Raw genomic sequence first — 19721 nt, forward strand, 5'->3', positions numbered from 1 at the left:
CATTCAGCTGCGGCAAAAAAAACTAAATCTCCGAGCACTAAAAAATACTCGGAGGACACCCGAGCATGCTTGGGAAATCTCGAGTAACGAGTATATTCGCTCATCACTAGTGGTAACCACAACAACATGTATTATTACATGTACACTGACATAAAAAAGGTTAGGTTATCAATATAAACTGTCCTCATACAAGAGGATGTGACTTATCTCAACCTTCACATTGTCTCACTCCTGATGCGTTTCCCCCTTGGGTCATCAGGGGATAAAGATGGTGATCAGGAGGGCAGCACCAATCCCTGCTAATCTAGTATCCAGTCCTCTGCCTAAATATAGGGGATCGACCGCTGCTGAGCATTCTTTTCTTTAACTCTGTCTTTTTGAACATTTATTTTTTGTTTTTGTATTGTTGATTATTGACAGTTCTTTGGTTATATTTTTTAAATTGTCCTAACAAAAGATAGGTTTTAATATTGAGGTTTCATTCTCCTGCCTTTTTGGATTCTACACATAGAAATAAGTTAAAAAAGTTAAACAAATAAAATACATACAGGATAATTGTTTCAAGAATTGGAACTAATGGTACCCACAGTCTAATGTTGGATTCTATGTTAAATACTCTAGTAGCCATGTACCTTTCTGAGATGTTTGTAAAGATTTTTCACCATGTCTGGAGAACCCTCCTTTGTATCCATACATTTGGCTGAGTTGAGAAATAATATAACCTTGTTCTCCAAACTGAACCTGGATAAGAAGTTGTAAACCACCGGCGTTAATACAGAGATGTTTGTTATGTAAGGTGATACTATACAGTGCGTGCTTATATTACCATCGGAGAGGGGTGCATGTGGAAAGCTTCTGGAGCGTCTAATGAATACTGGGGGATGAGATCCATCACTTGTGCCAGCGAAGAAGGATTTAAATCCAGATTAAAGAAAGATGATGGAATTCTGAATTTTACTGCAAAATGATATAACAGCAAAATAAATATAATTACACATTTCACCAAACTATACTTGTCCCTGAAGTCATGTAAATAATATGCTAACACTAAATCAAATATTAGCATAAATATTATATTATTTTTACAGAATCAATTTCAACTATTAAAATATTGTAAGACAATATTCATATCTTATATTTCCTGTTTGTTTTTAGTTTCATTTAATCCTATTTTCTCGCCACATTTTTAATAACAGCTAAAACCCTATATTGTGCAATGTTTAACACAAGATACCACTGCTAATACAAACACAAACTGTAATAAAAATCATTAAAGGAAAACTGACATGCTGTGTTATATCTAGTGCCGCGCCTGGGAATGGGAGGGTGCCTCATGCTCCATTCCTCAGGACCTGCATAATGCATATTACAAAGCTTCAATTTGGCCCGTGTGTTCTTTAATAGACATATTTGTATTAGATGATAGCATACATTTAGTGAGTTCACTGTCTTTCTTCGTAGTATTAACACTGATCCAGTAATCAATCATGGAAGTCAAGACGGTCATGTCAAAGTCATCTGAAACATTGGAACCATAGATTATCTGCAAAAAAGAAGACCACAACAATTGACAATTAAGCAGTTACCAATGCCACTTTTCTGTGCAATGTGACCAAGAGCAGAGCAATATTAACGTCTGTAGCTGTAACTGCGAATTCCTTTCTATTACAACAGTATTGTTTTATGCAGAAACATTGGTTCATAAGGACCAGAGATTAAGTAATTAAAATAAGGATGGATTAAGATTACCATATATGATATGATCTTTTATGACAATTCGAATTTGTGATCAATAGACATCTGGTTTATATTTGTGATGTATGACCCTATTCCCTCACATCTTCTTCAGTCACTCTCCCCGGCTGTCACTGCCCACCAACTAAAATATTAAACATCTCTATTTCTTCTGGCATCTTTTCCTCTTTATTTAAATGTGCCATTATAGCCCCTCTCCTATCCTGTCATATAAAAAAAATAAATAGACCTAAACTGTTCTGCTAACTACAGACATCTGTCTCAAATCTTCCCTTCATCTGGAACATCCTGGAATGCTTGTTCCGATAACCCACTATCTTTCAGATAACGCTCTCTACTTGACCCTTTACAATCTGGTTTCTTCTCTTTTCATGCTACTGAAACTGCCCTCACGAAAGTCTCTAATGATTTATTAACAGCAAAATCTAATGGTTACTACTCCCTGCTTCTCCTGGATTTCTCTGCAGCATTTGACATTGTGGATCACCAGCTCCTCCTCACTATGCTCCGCTCTATAGACCTGAAAGAAACTGCTCTCTCTTGGTTCTCTACCTCTCTGACCGTTCCTTCACTGTATCTTTTGTTGGCTCATATTCCCCACTTCTCCTTAATATCTGGGTTCATCAAGGCTCAGAACTAGATCCCCTCCTCTTCTCCATATATACTGCCTTTATTGGACAAACCATGACCAGATTTGGTTTCCAGTATCACCTGAATGCTGATGACCCAATTACACACATCTTCTCCTGGCATCACCCCCGCCTTAATACAATATACCAGAGATTGTCCGCTGTCTGTAACATCATGTCCTTCCTCTGTCTGAAGCATAATATATGAAGAACTTGGCACTTAATTGATGTGGAAAAAAAGATGATTTATTTTTGCTAAATATTAATTATTAGTTGAATTATTCTTATTCTGTACTGAGCACATTGCTTCTTGCTGACATTACAAAAAGCTATTTCTGTGAGTATAAGTCAACACCATATAAAGGCAACACGTGGTCTGTGGGACATATAAATAACGTCTCTTAGGAGGGTGGGGGGCTTTTGTCACGTGGGGCCTGTCACCTCCTGCCTTTAATATCATTCTCCATGGACATCAGACAAGTCACACAAGGAAGGAACAGCTGGTAGCCATGATGACTTTAAATTTCACACAGACAGATGGCTTTTACCATTCAGAACTTTGGGAAAGATGAGTAACAAGCGCTGATATTTACACGTGGACAATCTGTTTGTAACTATTTAATCTATTTTTATGTTTTGCTGCAATTTGGTTTTTCTGTGCACAATTCAATAAACCACTACATATTTTATGAGAATATTATGACATTTTTCTTTAAGAGTAATAATGCACCTGGTAAAGTCCTGATTAAATAAATGTGCGAAATAAGCATATTTAACAATTTTCAATCAACAGTGAACATATATGACATTTCGGTTTCAGTTTAGACGACCTATATATATATATATATATATAGATATGCGGATTGCAATAGAAGAATATAGGATACAGTGCACCTGGAAAGTGGGAATACCACTAAAGGTATGGCACCCATAGAAGACAAGTTGGGAAAAAACACATACTTCTGACAGTAGGTATCTCAGAGCAGTCCAAGATGGAATCTTTCCTGCATTCTCAGGGTCCTCCTTAAATTCATGCTTTAGAATCTCAATGCTTTCCTAAAGATAATACATAAAATGCAATGGAAAGAATGAATTGCTACAAATAATTCAAACATATTTGTCTATAAAAGAAACCAAGTGTGTTTAAAAGGAATCTGTCAGCAGGATTTCATCCTTAAACTGTTTATGCAGTTCTTTCAAAGACAAGTACATTTACATATCACATAGTTACTTAGGTTGAAAAAGACCTAGGTCAATCAAGTTCAACCTTTCTCTACCAATTATACATTTTGTCACTAAACTAACTATAACCCACAATGTTATCTGTATTGAGGAAATCGTCCAGCCCTTTTTTAAAAGCTCTTATAGTGTCTGTCATTACTACCTCTTGTGGTCGAGCATTCCACAGTATTACTGCTCTAACTGTAAAGAACCCTTTCCTGTTTAGCTGCCGGAATCGCCTTTCTTTCACCTTTAATGAGTGCCCACTGGTCCCTTTTGTCTGCCCAGTGTTGCCCCCTTCTGCTTGACTGATCACCTTTATGCTGTATTATGTTAGGCATTGGAGTCATGAGTCAAGCAGGAGGAAGTGGCACTATGCGTGAAATAGAGCTGAAGTGACAGAGGTTTCAGACCTACAATAGCTCTTCAACCTCATTTGCATATCAATTCAAATGCAGATTTCTCAGTAACAGGGCACAAACTAGCCATATAGAGGTATTGCTGGACTAGTCTGTGAGCTACATGAGCAAATAAATAATTTTGGGTGCCAAATCCTGTAGATTCCTTAAAATGCTACTGTAAAACTAATCTGCATACAACACGGCAGACATTTCTAAACATCCGTGTAGAGTTCGTAGCTTTATAAGAATTCATATAGTATCAGGAGTGGCATGTCAACTGTTGTTTTCTTGATCACTGAATATATGGCACCCAACGAGCATCGTGTATATTGTGTAGAACAGAGGTGTCAAACTGCATTCCTCGAGGGCCGCCAACAGGTCATGTTTTCAGGATTTCCTTGTATTGCACAGGTGATAATTTAATCACCTGCACAGAATGATTCCAGCACCTTGTGGAATGCTAAGGAAATCCTGAAAACATGACCTGTTGACGGCCCTCGAGGAATGCAGTTTGACACCTCTGGTGTAGAAACAGGCAATGCTGCCAGTCCCAGCGATCAGGTGATTGCTACTGTTACTGTACTGATTGTTACTGTTACTTTACACCCAGATCGGTTCTACAGTGACTATCAGGAGGCTGTATTTCCCTTGCAACTGCAGCTAATATGTCAGCAGCAGGTGAAAAACCCAATGTAAAGAACCGCACCTCGTAGCCCCCTGACGTCACTAATACGTCAGGGGGGTAACACGATACAGTCTCCCCACTTTATGCACCCCCTGGGGATACATAATGTAAGCGTGGCATAGTTTTACACAGACACTCCCTGTCCACACAGTCACAAGGAGGCACGGGGATTGAGAGAGGGTGGCCCACACATCTGGCAGGGGTTCATCCTGCTAGGAAGACCTTTGTACAAGCGAAGCTGCAGGGAGTGGGAGCGTTTTTCACTTGGTGCTGTTAAAGCTAGACAACCTGCTAAGCCAGGTGCCCTGTCTCTGCTTCACACGGATATGATATAATCGATTGGCATGAAATTATATCCCCCATATTCTTCACACATCTCCTTTTGACTACTGCAGTCAATTGTACAACATTGTTTCATAGCTGAGTATGATCCTGTTTCCAAGAGAAATGAAGACACAAAAATTATCTAATCTCAGAAAGCCTGCTCTCTAGTGTTGAGCGATACCGTCCAATACTTGAAAGTATCGGTATCGGAAAGTATCGGCCGATACCGGCAAAGTATCGGATCTAATCCGATACCGATACCCGATACCAATACAAGTCAATGGGACTCAAGTATCGGACGGTATCCCTGATGGTTCCCAGGGTCTGAAGGAGAGGAAACTCTCCTTCAGGCCCTGGGATCCATATTAATGTGTAAAATAAAGAATTAAAATAAAAAATATTGCTATACTCACCTCCGACGCAGCCTGGACCTCACCGAGGGAACCGGCAGCATTCTTTGCTTAAAATGCGCGCGTTTACTTCCTTCCGTGACGTCACGGCTTGTGATTGGTCACGTGCCGCCCATGTGGCCGCGACGCGACCAATCACAGCAAGCCGTGACGTAATTTTCAGGTCCTGAATGCCTAATTCTAGGCATTCAGGATTTTAAAATTACGTTCCGGCTTGTGATTGGTCGCGTCGCGGTCACATGGGCGACGCGACCAATCACAAGCCGTGATGTCACGGGAGGCAGGAAACGCACGCATTTTAAAATTACGTCGCGGCTTGTGATTGGTTGCGTGCCACCCATGTGACCGCGACGCGACCAATCACAGCAAGCCGTGACGTAATTTCAGGTCCTGTATGCCTAATTCTGCATTCAGGACCTGAAATTACGTCACGTCAAGCCGTGACGTCACAGAAGTAAGTAAACGCGCGCATTTTAAGCAAAGAACGCTGCCGGTTCCCTCGGTGAGGTCCAGGCTGCGTCGGAGAGGTGAGTATAGCAATATTTTTTATTTTAATTCTTTATTTTACACATTAATGTTGTTTCGATACCGATACCCGATACCACAAAAGTATCGGATCTCGGTATCGGAATTCCGATACCCGCAAGTATCGGCCGATACCCGATACTTGCGGTATCGGAATGCTCAACACTACTGCTCTCCCCCTCTGCCTTTCTGTCCTTCTATTGTAGTACAGTGTTAGTGACACCACCAAACACAAGAAGAACAACACCTACAGTACAGAGCAAAAGTTTGGACACACCATCTCATTTAAAGATTTTTCTGCATTTTCATGACTATGAAAATTGTAAATTCAAACTGAAGGCATCAAAACTATGAATTAACACATGTGGAATTATAAACTTAACAAAAAAGTGTGAAACAACTGAAAATATGTCTTATAAGCTAGGTTCTTCAAAGTAGCCACCTTTTGATTTGATGACTGCTTTGCACACTCTTGGCATTCTCTTGATGAGCTTCAAGAGAAAGTCACCGGAACTGGTTTTCACTTCACAGGTGTGCCCTGTTAGGTTTAATAAGTGGGATTTCTTGCCTTATAAATGGGGTTGGGACCATCAGTTGTGTTGTGCAGAAGTCTGGTGGATACACAGCTGATAGTCCTACTGAATAGACTGTTAGAATTTGTATTATGGCAAGAAAAAAGCAGCTAAGTCAAGAAAAACGAGTGGCCATCATTACTTTAAGAAATGAAGGTCAGTCAGTCCGAAAAATTGGGAAAACTTTGAAAGCGTCCCCAAGTGCAGTGGCAAAAACCATCAAGCGCTACAAAGAAACTGGCTCACGTGAGGACCGCCCCAGGAAAGGAAGCTTCTGAGGATAAGTTTATCTGAGTCACCAGCCTCAGAAATTGCAGGTTAACAGCAGCTCAGATTAGAGACCAGGTCAATGCCACACAGATTTCTAGCAGCAGACACATCTCTACAGCAACTGTTAAGAGGAGACTTTGTGCAGCAGGCCTTCATGGTAAAATAGCTGCTAGGAAACCACTGCGAAGGACAGGCAACAAGCAGAAGAGACTTGATTGGGCTAAAGAACACAAGGAATGGACATTAGACCAGTGGAAATCTGTGCTTTGGTCTGATGAGTCCAAATTTGAGATCTTTCGTTCCAACCACCGTGTCTTGTGCGACGCAGAAAAGGTGAACGGATGGACTCTACATGCCTAGTTCCCACCATGAAGCATGGAGGAGGTGTGTTGGTGTGGGGGTGCTTTGCTGGTGACACTGTTGGGGATTTATTCAAAATTGAAGGCATACTGAACCAGCATGGCTACCACAGCATCTTGCAGCGGCATGCTATTCCATCCGGTTTGCATTTAGTTGGATCATCATTTATTTTTCAACAGGACAATGACCCCAAACACACCTCCAGGCTGTGTAAGGGCTATTTGACCAAGAAGGAGAGTGATGGGGTGCTACACCAGATGGCCTGGCCTCCAGAGTCACCAGATCTGAACCCAATCGAGATGGTTTGGGGTGAGCTGGACTGCAGAGTGAAGGCAAAAGGGCCAACAAGTGCTAAGCATCTCTGAGAACTCCTTCAAGATTGTTGGAAGACCTTTTCCGGTGACTACCTCTTGAAGCTCATCAAGAGAATGCCAAGAGTGTGCAAAGCAGTCATCAAAGCAAAAGGTGGCTACTTTGAAGAACCTAGAATATAAGACATAATTTCAGTTGTTTCACACTTTTTTGTTAAGTATATAATTCCACATGTGTTAATTCATAGTTTTGATGCCTTCAGTGTGAATGTAAAATTTTCATAGTCATGAAAATACAGAAAAATCTTTAAATGAGAAGGTGTGTCCAAACTTTTGCTCTGTACTGTATGTCGTCAGGGAAGCGAGATATATTGTAGATAGTAGGCACATTCTTTAAATCTTTCCCTCATCAGCCAATTTTCATTTTAGCAGGGTTTTTTCTTCCATCCACATAGATGTATGAGGGCTTGTTTTTTGTGCGACGAATTGTGGTTTTAAATGACTCCAATCATTTAAACCTTTTGACCAGTGCACCTTCTTTCACGTGCTAACTGTGTCCCCTACATGGCTTTTTGCAAACTGAAAACAGGACTTCTTATGACTTGCTTTTCAAAAATGGCTTTCTTCTTGCTACTTTTCCATGAAGGCCAGATATGTGGAGCTTACGACTAATAGTTGTCCTGTGGACAGATTCTCCAACTTGAGCTGAGGATCTCTGCAGCTCCTCAAGAGTGACCATGATCATCTTGGCTACTTCTCTAATTAGTGCTCTCCTTACTTGGGATGTCAGTTTAGGTTGATAACTATGTCTTGGTAGATTTGCAGGTGTTCCATACTGCTCCCATTTTTGGATGATGGATTGAACAGTGTTCCAAGAGATGTTAAGATTTTTTTCTCTTTTTTATAACCTAACCCTACTTTACTCTTCGCCACTACTTTATCCTTGGCCTATCTTGTGTAGTCCTTGGGTTTCATGATGCTTTTTTATCCCTAATGTTCTCAAACAAACCTCTGAGGCTTTCACAGAACAGCTGTAGTTTTACTGAGAATAAATTACACACAGGTAGAATGCAATTTACTAATTATGTGACTTCTGGAGGTAATTAGTCATTCAGGACTTTATATAGGGCTGTCAGACTACAGGGGGCTTAATACAAATGCACGTCACAATTTCCAGATTAAGATTTTAAAAAAGTTAGAAAATCATGTATCATTTCCTTTACATGTAACTAATACTTGCTACTTTGTGTTGCTATATCACATATAAAATTCATCCCAATAAAATATATTTAATTTTGTTGGTGTAATGTGAAAAAATGTGGAAAAGTTTACAGGGTATGAATAGTTTTTCAAGGAACTGTAGCTACAAGTAACAAAAAGTCACAAACTCTCACCAGTCTAATTCCCAGTCACTAGTGTCCCAGAACATTAGAACAAATTGCATGGATGTGTACCACAAAGTGTAAATTTATCTGTGAAGAATATTGGAGGTATTATTCCATTTCAATCATTTGTATCTTATTTGCATGGGATTATAAACCCCCCTTCAGTGTGCAGTTGCACCAGAACAACTAGCAGCAGCAGAGGGGCTGGAGAGTCAAAGGGCTGTGAGTGACAGATCTCACACCTGAACCAACTCAGAGCAGAACAAAAGGCTTGCTGCCATGTGGATACCATGCCTTCAAAATTGCTTTGTTAAGTCAACTATGATTCAATAAGGCGTTATGGAGATACACACAATGTATGGCTAGGATGTATAGTATTTCTGAGATCCCCAGACTGAACCGAATGCTTTCCATGGTCTCAATCTGTTCTAACTACCAGAGGTATGGTGACACATAGAACAGCTACTAGAAGCCAGGTAGTAAAGCTGTGTTTGGTCTTAACGTGTAGCAGGGGCCGTGCCGGATCGCATGAACCAGCACCACCCTAGAATCATACAGAAAGGAGTTATAATCCTTCCTAGGTTTTGGGAGATTTAGCTACAAAACTCTGGGGGAGGGGATTTAGATTCAGCCCAGAGGGCAGTAGAGGAGTGAACCAAAGGGGATAAAATCTAGCCTAAGGCCATGTGGTCTGTCTCTCTCTGTCTGATGTATGCGATCCATTTCAAACCGGGAGGTCACATTGAGTAACTAGCTATGAAGGACCTAGGACCCAGCTGGAAGCCGATGCCTCCTGAGGCCCAGTGCACACCTGGTCGGATGTCACACTGGTAGGTGACATGATCCATCTGCTTATATATTTTGTACTATACCCTCTATTTGCATATCTGATCATTATATGCATAACCATTTTGTTTATAGTGTATTGTCTAGTGTGCCCTTAAGGCGATTAAATATATAATTTAACCCTGGGCTGTTCTTTTATGTCAATCCAAGAATCCACACGTCCATTTCTCAGTTTAACTTCCCATGTTACCGGGGCTGGTTTCTGGCCCAATATAATCCCATTAACAGACCAGGCTTGTATAGAACAAGGAACTGGTGGCAGTTCTACCGGGCTGATAAGGTTCTGTTTCACTGGGGCTAGTGAAAGGGGCCTCTCAGCCTGTCATGGTTGTGGTAGAGTGTGCTGCCATGTCAGTGACTTTGTGGGCCACCTCCTCTCACTCCCTGGGCCTTCCTGAGCTCATGTGGACAGCGAGTGTCTGTGTAAAACTGTGCCAAGCTGACCTTACGTGCCCTCAGGGGGTGCAGAACTTCACATTGGTACAAGTTTGGAGACCTTATGTGATCCCGCTGACGTAATATCAACGTCATGCGGGGTGGCGAGGTGAGGATCCTTCACATTAATAAATGAGATGAGATCAAACATCTTATTTTTAAATAAACATAATATCAAAGCTCCATTATTGATTCAAGAACTTATGCATAACTCAGATATTGCTACTATTTTTTTGTTTCATAATATCATCAATTTACAGTTGCATTTTTACATACCATTAATTCTGCACAGCCAAATGTCATTGCGTCTGGACAATTCCAGCCTCCACCATACAATGTTCTAAAGCGAATGGCACCATGCAAGAAACAGAGATTGTGTAGAAGAGGAGGCCACTCTGGGCGGGAACTTGTAGCTAGCACTTCATGGTTAACTAACTTCCAAGAACTAATGATCCCACGCCTTATATTCTGTAACATAAGAATAAATAAATATCATAGGAAACAAAATGCAAACAGTTTCTATTACAAATTGCTAAAAAGAACGGCATTTTATGCTATTGTTCTAGGAATCCTGTACAAATATAGGCCCTTCTGCATATTGGAGAGCATACCCTACAAAAGACTTGTGTTAAATCCCGTATCTTCAAATCTCTCACTCAGAAGACTTTAACAGACCAGTGTGTAAGACAGAATCGGGATATGGTGGCAAATAAAAAGTTACATTCACGTCTGAGGACAGTATTTTAATTTAGCAATAAACACCTTCAGTATTCGTGTATACATATAAAAATAGAATGCACGGTATATAAAATGTGCAATTTAAATAGAATATAAAAAAGTGCACTTTAAATGGACTATTAAAATGTATAATTTAAAACATTCACATTTTTGTCAATTATAACATATAAACCATTTTCTCTCCCTAAACCCTTTTAAATATGTATATGATGTAGTACAAGTATATTAATAACCCCAAGCTGCTAGCACAACAGAGAAATATAAGGCTATGTTCACATTTGCGTTGGGCGTCGCAGCGTCGGGCGCTGCAGCGTCGCCGCATGCGTTATGTACCCCTATATTTAACATGGGGGCGCATGGACATGCGTTGCATTTGCGTTTTGTGACGCATGCGTCGCTGTGGTGCATGCGTCAGGGCACAGAGAACGCAGCAAGTTGCAGTTTTTTCTGCGCCCAAAACCATGCAAAAGTGGACGCATGTGTCAAAAAACGCTGCGTTGTGCATGCGTTCACATTTGCGTTGTGCGTTGCGTCGCCGACGCTGCGGCGCACAACGCAAATGTGAACGTAGCCTAACAGGTCTTCAGCTTTCCCAGCTCCCACATTGTAGGGCGCTGCTACTTTTCCATTTTTTCAAGTTTTTAGATCATGTGGGCCAGTAGAGAAGCAGAGCAGCGCTGGCAACTGGGGAACATAGCGGTCAGAAAGGATTTTAATTTACCTGTGCTACATTACATGCATAATTAGGAGGGTTTACAGAGACCACATCTTTAAAGGGGTATTCACATCTCCGAGATCCTATCCCAATATGTAGTAGGTGCAACAATAATAATAATATTGGCAAATACCTCCAAATAGAAAAGTAGTATAGCTCTTCTGATTTGCTATGTCACTGTATGAGTGTTCTTAACCATGGATATCTAAGGCTAGGTTCACATTAGCGTATTTGTGCACAGCATATCATCTGCATGCCAAAACGCATTTAAACGTATGCTTACGCTGCGTGGAAGATTGGTGGAAAGCATGCCAAGACGCATGAAAGCTGTGACTAAAAATCATGGTTATTCCACAAAATATTGATTTCTGAACTCTTTCTGAGTTAAAACATTAGTATTGTTGTTTCTAAATGATTATGAACTTGTTTTCTTTGCATTATTTGAGGTCTGAAAGCACTGGGTTTTTTTTTAATTTTGACCATTTCTCCTTTTCATAAAAGAAAATACAAAATGTATTGCTTGGAAATTCGGAGACATGTTATCAGTAGTTTATAGAATAAATGAACAATTTACATTTTACTGAAAAATATACTTATAAAGAGAAAAATCAGACAAACTGAACATTTTGCAGTGGTCTCTTAATTTTTGCCAGATCTGTATAATTGGAGATATACACTCACTGGCCACTTTATTAGGTACACCTGTCCAACTTCTTGTTAACACTTAATTTCTAATCAGCCAATCACATGGCGGCAACTCAGTGCATTTAGGCATGTAGACATGGTCAAGACAATCTCCTGCAGTTCAAACCGAGCATCAGTATGGGGAAGAAAGGTGATTTGAGTGCCTTTGAACGTGGCATGGTTGTTGGTGCCAGAAGGGCTGGTCTGAGTATTTCAGAAACTGCTGATCTACTGGGATTTTCACGCACAACCATCTCTAGGGTTTACAGAGAATGGTCCGAAAAAGAAAAAAAATCCAGTGAGCGGCAGTTCTGTGGGCGGAAATGCCTTGTTGATGCCAGAGGTCAGAGGAGAATGGGCAGACTGGTTCGAGCTGATAGAAAGGCAACAGTGACTCAAATCGCCACCCGTTACAACCAAGGTAGGCCTAAGAGCATCTCTGAACGCACAGTGCGTCGAACTTTGAGGCAGATGGGCTACAGCAGCAGAAGACCACACCGGGTACCACTCATTTCAGCTAAGAACAGGAAACTGAGGCTACAATTTGTACAAGCTCATCGAAATTGGACAGTAGAAGATTGGAAAAACGTTGCTTGGTCTGATGAGTCTCGATTTCTGCTGCGACATTCGGATGGTAGGGTCAGAATTTGGCGTAAACAACATGAAAGCATGGATCCATCCTGCCTTGTATGGAGCATCTTTGGGATGTGCAGCCGACAAATCTGCGGCAACTGTGTGATGCCATCATGTCAATATGGACCAAAATCTCTGAGGAATGCTTCCAGCACCTTGTTGAATCTATGCCACGAAGAATTGAGGCAGTTCTGAAGGCAAAAGGGGGTCCAACCCGTTACTAGCATGGTGTACCTAATAAAGTGGCCGGTGAGTGTATGTCAATATTATTACTATTGCACCTACTACATATTGAGATAGGAAGTTGGAGATGGGAATACCCCTTTAAGGTTAAATCTTAGTATTTGTACTGCAGTATTGATTTAATTATTTACCATTGGAATGTCCACAGCAGTTTTTACAGTGGAATGAAGCAGTGATGTTGGTAGATCTTCTATTGCTTGAACAGAAAGCCAAAGTCTGAAGTTTCTGTCAGGGTTCTTCTTAGACTTTAGAATTTCTCCAAGTGACATCATTAGTTTGGGAGAATTATGGATGTTCTCCATTAGCATCCAACTACCCTATATATTAAAAAATACATTTTAGATTACTTAAAACAGTGAGAAATATAACTCACTTCACTCTGCACTGGAAGGTCCATGAAGCTTACAATAAAGAAATATTTTAGTTGAACTTAAAATTCATGTTTGATGTCATAGTGTGTACAATTAAATAATTTGTATTTATTGATAATGTCTCTTAAGTTTAAAAAAAGGAGTTTATGGCAAGACTAAACATCATCTTTCTGGATCATTTAAAATAAGAACTTTGGGGCAAATCTATTTTTGTATTTATGCTTAGTTTGACATCTTGTTCGGTTCCAACACAATATCTATGAAGCCCCCTGCACGACTTATTTTAGAGATACACACAAACACATGTTTTAAAAAGTCAGCAATGTGTGACTTATTAAAATTCTTTATACACTGTTCTGCTAGGACAGTATAGGAAAACCACACCCTATTCAACCATAAATCATTATATACCGATAGGAAACCAAAAAAAGCAAGAAATATCCTTGAAATAGTTTCCTACGGACAAAGTACATTTTAATGAATAGATCATAGACTAATAATAAGTTTCACAATTGGATGTGTTACAAAAAATGTTTTGTGCCGAGATAAACTTATAAATGTGCCGCTACTGAGTATTTTTTTATTCGTTGTGTCCAACCATGAAGAGCTGCTCCAGTTCATGGTTTGCACATACCACAGCTCCGGGCCAGGGAAAGAATCATAAATTACTTATGATAATTGAGGACACACAGTGACAACACAGAATTGGCTTGCATCTGCTACCTTCTAAGATGACATATTTCCCTGCCTGTTTCATCACAGGAGTTAGTGTTTCTGCCATGTCTCTTGCCCTCTGAGCTCATCACAAATCAAGTCAATGACAGATAAGCTCAGGGACACCAGGAGATCTTACATCACTGACATAATTTATGATGAGCTCAAAGGGCAAGAGACATGGCAGAAACTCTTGCCCCTGTGATAAAGCAGGCTAGGGAATTTGTTACTTCAGAAAGCAGCAGCTGTGAGTCCCTGCTGTATACTGACTTATAAATAGTAAGTTATGCTTCTCCCACTGGTCAGTAGCTGTGGTATGTGAAGACCATGAACTGCATGGCCAGAAACGGGCATTACACATGTACGTGCTCCTGCTGTGTGCTCAGATTATCTCAGCACAGGAATATTTTATTAACACATCTAATTGTGGAACTTGTTATTATTCCAAGATCTATTAATTAAAATGAACTTTGTTGGTGGGAAAACCCCTTTAACTTCTAAAATCACTCAGATAAATGATCAATAAATACCTCAGTCATTGCTTGCATCAAGACATCCTTAGTTTTGGCTTCAGAGAATCCAATGGGGAATACAGTAATTTTTTGGTTATTTGCTTCTGCAAAGGCTTCAAGTATGGTACGTGGCAACTTACTATCTGTACCATAAAGTAGTAACCCTGGCTCCTGTGGTGAAATCCATGACAGGGTTGCCTGAAGATCAATGGCTACATCTGATGTATACCTGTTATTATTACATATTAGTTAAAACACATTATCTCTGATGGTTTCATGTCACAAAAAATTGAGGGTGCTTTTATAGCAATAACCATTATAATGACCGCACAATAAGGTAGCATGTACATAGTTTAAAGTGACACTTTGCCAAAACGAGAAAATCCTACCTGTTTTCTAGAGGTCAGGCAACCCCCCAACAGAGCAGAATTTTTTGTGAAGTACCAGTTTCTTAACAGGCCATTACAAATACTGCTTAGCATCAGGCCTAATTAGTTAATTAGTGGGCTGCAAAAAGACCTTGCTGGATCCTAATGGTATCCGTTAAAAAAACAAATGCCATATGTACTGGAAACATGGACATATGAATGAGGCCTTAGGTAAACTTTGAGATGTGAAAGATTTTATACTTTTACTGATAAGGCAGTTCTGAATATAATTATCTTTTTATTTATTTTCTTTATTGTTTGATGGGAAAGTGAGGGGTGATTAAAATGTTTATTTTTTTATTTTTTGACATTTTTTTTAAACTTTTTTTTAACTGTTCACTATACTTTTTAGTCTCCTTTGGACGGGTTGCCAACTATCAAAAAATTCTAGGACAGTCAGCAAAAATAAGGCACTTTTTTTAAAGGCTGTGATTATTTTGAAACTGAAGAAACTTGTACAGATTATTTCACTGTAATTATCATAATTTTATAGTGAATGCAGCTGATGTCAGAATTATGGGCTGTAGATATAGATCACTGATAATAATAATAATGATATATTATAGTTTTACAATGTGTCCATAAAGAAAATTGTCTGTTCGAGATTTTTTGGAAAGCTGTCCAGAAAAAATAAAAAGTCTAGGTGGCCACCCTTTTCATAGGGGACATGAACCTGTAACCTCTTGTACTATTATTGAAATGTATTAGTATTGTAGAATATAATGAAAATCACTGACATATGAATCACATCATGTAGCTTGGCTTCACCATAGCTCCAAAATAGCAGGGATGGGGACCTCCACCAGCCTCAGGGCTGCCCTGTCAACTCATTGGCACAGTGTGATGGACAATTAGTCATTATGCATTAGTTTGTGGGACCTGGGCAGGTCACCTAGTAAACAGTCAGATATCTTTGAGAAAGGCCGAAATATTGGGAATTTTTTCTGTTATACACTAGTCAGTTCAATAAAAATACGCTTTCAAGACTTTCTTATTCTGTGCCAAAGGTTTCTTCTACTGGATGGACAATTAGTGCCTGACAAGACACCCAACCAGGATTGCGCCACTTAAATGCTGCTGTCAAAAAATTTACATAAGCCACCCACAGGATTTGTTGGTTGGTTTTCCATAAACCCTCAAAGACCAAAATAAACTTCACACTATATTGTTAAATAACAAAATTACATCAGAGTTAAATGCAAGTGCTAGCTGTATAACACAATTGGCACCTGTCCTGTCTAGAGCAGACTCAGCTCCTGAGCCCGATCCATACATCCACAACTGCTCCATGATGTAATGGTATGTCATGGAGCTGGAAGAGGTTGAAGGGTCTATCCTGGTGATAGATTCCCTTCACTTTTATCAGATTTATTTCAGATATTTCTGCGACACTGCTAATCAGCTAAATAGGGTTTACAGAAATCCATTTCACTTGTATGGAATTGATTTTAAATTGTTCACTCTTTGTTTTATTGCAGCCAATTGGTAAATTCAAAAAAAGTTCATTTTTTTATTTTTTTCACATTTATGTACACTCTGCACCCCATCTTGACTGAAAAAAACAGAATTGTAGACATTTTTGCATATTTATTAAAAAATAAAAAGTGAAATATCACATGGTCATAAGTATTCAAACCCTTTGCTCAGACACTCATATTTAACCCCTCTGTGACCTTAGACGTACTATCCCGTCGAGGTGACCTGGGCCTATCTGACCCTCGACGGGATAGTACGTCATAGCCGATCGGCCGCCCCCGGCACATTAACCCCCGGCACACCGCGATCAAACATGATCGCGGTGTACCGGCGGTATAGGGAAGCATCGCACAGGGAGGGGGCTCCCTGCGGGCTTCCCTGAGACCCCCGGAGCAACGCGATGTGATCGCGTTGCTCCGAGGGTCTCCTACCTCCCTCCTCGCCGCAGGTCCCGGATCCAAGATGGCCGCGGCATCCGGGTCCTGCAGGGAGGGAGGTGGCTTACCGAGTGTCTGCTCAGAGCAGACACTTGGTAAGCCTGCAGCCCTGCACAGCAGATCGTCGATCTGACAGAGTGCTGTGCACTCTGTCAGATCAATGATCTGTGATGTCCCCCCCTGGGACAAAGTAAAAAAGTAAAAAAAAAATTCCCCACATGTGTGTAAAAAAAAAATATCCTAAATAAAGAAAAAAATATATATATATTATTCCCATAAATACATTTCTTTAGCTAAATAAAATAAAAAAAACAATAAAAGTACACATATTTCATATCGCCGCGTCCGTAACGACCCAACCTATAAAACTGCCCCACTAGTTAACCCCTTCAGTAAACACCGTAAGAAAAAAAAAAAAAAACGAGGCAAAAAACAACGCTTTATTATCATACCGCCGAACAAAAAGTGGAATAACATGCGATCAAAAAGACTGATATAAATAACCATGGTACCGCTGAAAACGTCATCTTGTCCCGCAAAAAACGAGCCACCAAACAGCATCATCAGCAAAAAAATAAAAAAGTTATAGTCCTGAGAATAAAGCGATACCAAAATAATTATTTTTTCTATAAAATAGTTTTTATCGTATAAAAGCGCCAAAACATAAAAAAAATGATATAAATGAGATATCGTTGTAATCGTACTGACCCGAAGAATAAAACTGCTTTATCAATTTTACCAAACGCGGAATGGTATAAACGCCTCCCCCAAAAGAAATTCATGAATAGCTGGTTTTTGATCACTCTACCTCACAAAAATCGGAATAAAAAGCGATCAAAAAATGTCACATGTCCGAAAATGTAACCAATAAAAACGTCAACTCGTCCCGCAAAAAACAAGATCTCACATGACTCTGTGGACTCAAATATGGAAAAATTACAGCTCTCAAAATGTGGTAACGCAAAAAATATTTTTTGCAATGAAAAGCGTCTTTCAGTGTGTGACGGCGGCCAATCATAAAAATCCACTAAAAAACCCGCTATAAAAGTAAATCAAACCCCCCTTCATCACCCCCTTAGTTAGGGAAAAATAAAAAAATTAAAAAATTTATTTATTTCCATTTTCCCATTAGGGTTAGGGTTAGGGCTAGAGTTAGGACTAGAGTTAGGGCTAGGGTTAGGGTTAGGGCAAGGGTTAGGGCTAGGGCTAGGACTAGGGTTAGGGCTAGGGTTAGGGCTAGGGTTAGGGCTAGGGTTGGGGCTAGGGTTAGGGCTAGGGTTAGGGCTAGGGTTAGGGCTAGGGTTGGGGCTAGGGTTAGGGCTAAGGTTAGGGCTAGTGTTACGGCTAGTGTTAGGGCTAGTGATAGGGCTAGGGTTATTGCTAGGGTTAGGGCTAGGGTTGGGGCTAGGGTTGGGGCTACAGTTAGGGTTGGGGCTAAAGATAGGGTTAGGGTTTGGATTACATTTATGGTTGGGAATAGGGTTGGTGTGTCTGGGTTAGAGGAGTGGTTAGGGTTACTGTTGGGATTAGGGTAAGGGGTGTGTTTGGATTAGGGTTTCAGTTATAATTGGGGGGTTTCCACTGTTTAGGCACATCAGGGGCTCTCCAAACGGGACATGGCATCCGATCTGAATTCCAGCCAATTCTGCGTTGAAAAAGGAAAACAGTGCTCCTTCCCTTCAGAGCTCTCCCGTGTGCCCAAACAGGGGTTTACCCCAACATATGGGGTATCAGCGTACTCAGGACAAATTGGACATCATCTGTTGGGGTCCAATTTCTCCTGCTACTCTTGGGAAAATACAAAACTGGGGGCCAAAATATAAGTTTTGTGGGAAAAAAAGGATTTTTTTATTTTCACGGCTCTGCGTTGTAAACTGTAGTGAGACACTTGGGGGTTCAAAGTTCTCACAACACATCTAGATAAGTTCCTTGGGGGGTCTAGATTCCAATATGGGGTCACTTGTGGGGGGTTTGTACTGTTTGGGTACATCAGGGGCTCTGCAAATGCAACGTGACACCTGCAGACCAATCCATTTAAGTCTGCATTCCAAATGGCGCTCCTTCCCTTCCGAGCTCTGTCATGCGCCCAAACAGTGGTTCCCCCCCACATATGGGGTATCAGCGTACTGAGGACAAATTGGACAACAACTTTTGGGGTCCAATTTATCCTGATACCCTTGTGAAAATACAAAACTGGGGGCTAAAAAATCATTTTTGTGAACAAAAAAAGAATTTTTATTTTCACGGCTCTGCGTTATAAACTGTAGTGAAACACTTGGGGGTTCAAAGTTCTCACAACACATCTAGATAAGCTCCTTGGGGGTATAGTTTCCAATATGGGGTCACTTGTGGGGGGGTTGTACTGTTTGGGTACATCAGGGGCTCTGCAAATGCAACGTGACGCCTGCAGACCAATCCATTTAAGTCTGCATTCCAAATGGCGCTCCTTCCCTTCCGACCTCTGTCATGCGCCCAAACAGTGGTTCCCCCCCACATATGGGGTATCAGCGTACTCAGGACAAATTGGACAACAACTTTTGGGGTCCAATTTATCCTGATACCCTTGTGAAAATACAAAACTGGGGGCTAAAAAATCATTTCTGTGAAAAAAAAAAGAATTTTTATTTTCACGGCTCTGCGT

The 19721-nt window shown here is 40.4% G+C and overlaps 1 protein-coding gene across 1 annotated transcript in view; it reads right to left on the minus strand.

Annotated features, from left to right (window-relative positions):
• LOC143803957 (dynein axonemal heavy chain 5-like) overlaps window positions 1-19721 on the minus strand; it is a 587287-nt gene that overhangs the window by 32976 nt on the left and 534590 nt on the right. The window contains exons 95-101 of the mRNA XM_077281707.1: window positions 14758-14968; window positions 13274-13459; window positions 10406-10597; window positions 3345-3440; window positions 1432-1543; window positions 827-957; window positions 633-741 (exon numbers count right to left, since the gene is read on the minus strand). Coding sequence (XP_077137822.1) covers window positions 633-741; window positions 827-957; window positions 1432-1543; window positions 3345-3440; window positions 10406-10597; window positions 13274-13459; window positions 14758-14968 — 1037 coding nt within the window. The remainder of the gene's footprint in view (window positions 1-632; window positions 742-826; window positions 958-1431; window positions 1544-3344; window positions 3441-10405; window positions 10598-13273; window positions 13460-14757; window positions 14969-19721) is intronic.

This window comes from Ranitomeya variabilis, chromosome 2 (genome assembly GCF_051348905.1).
Source record: "Ranitomeya variabilis isolate aRanVar5 chromosome 2, aRanVar5.hap1, whole genome shotgun sequence".
In the NCBI taxonomy this organism is placed as follows: Eukaryota; Metazoa; Chordata; class Amphibia; order Anura; family Dendrobatidae; genus Ranitomeya; species Ranitomeya variabilis.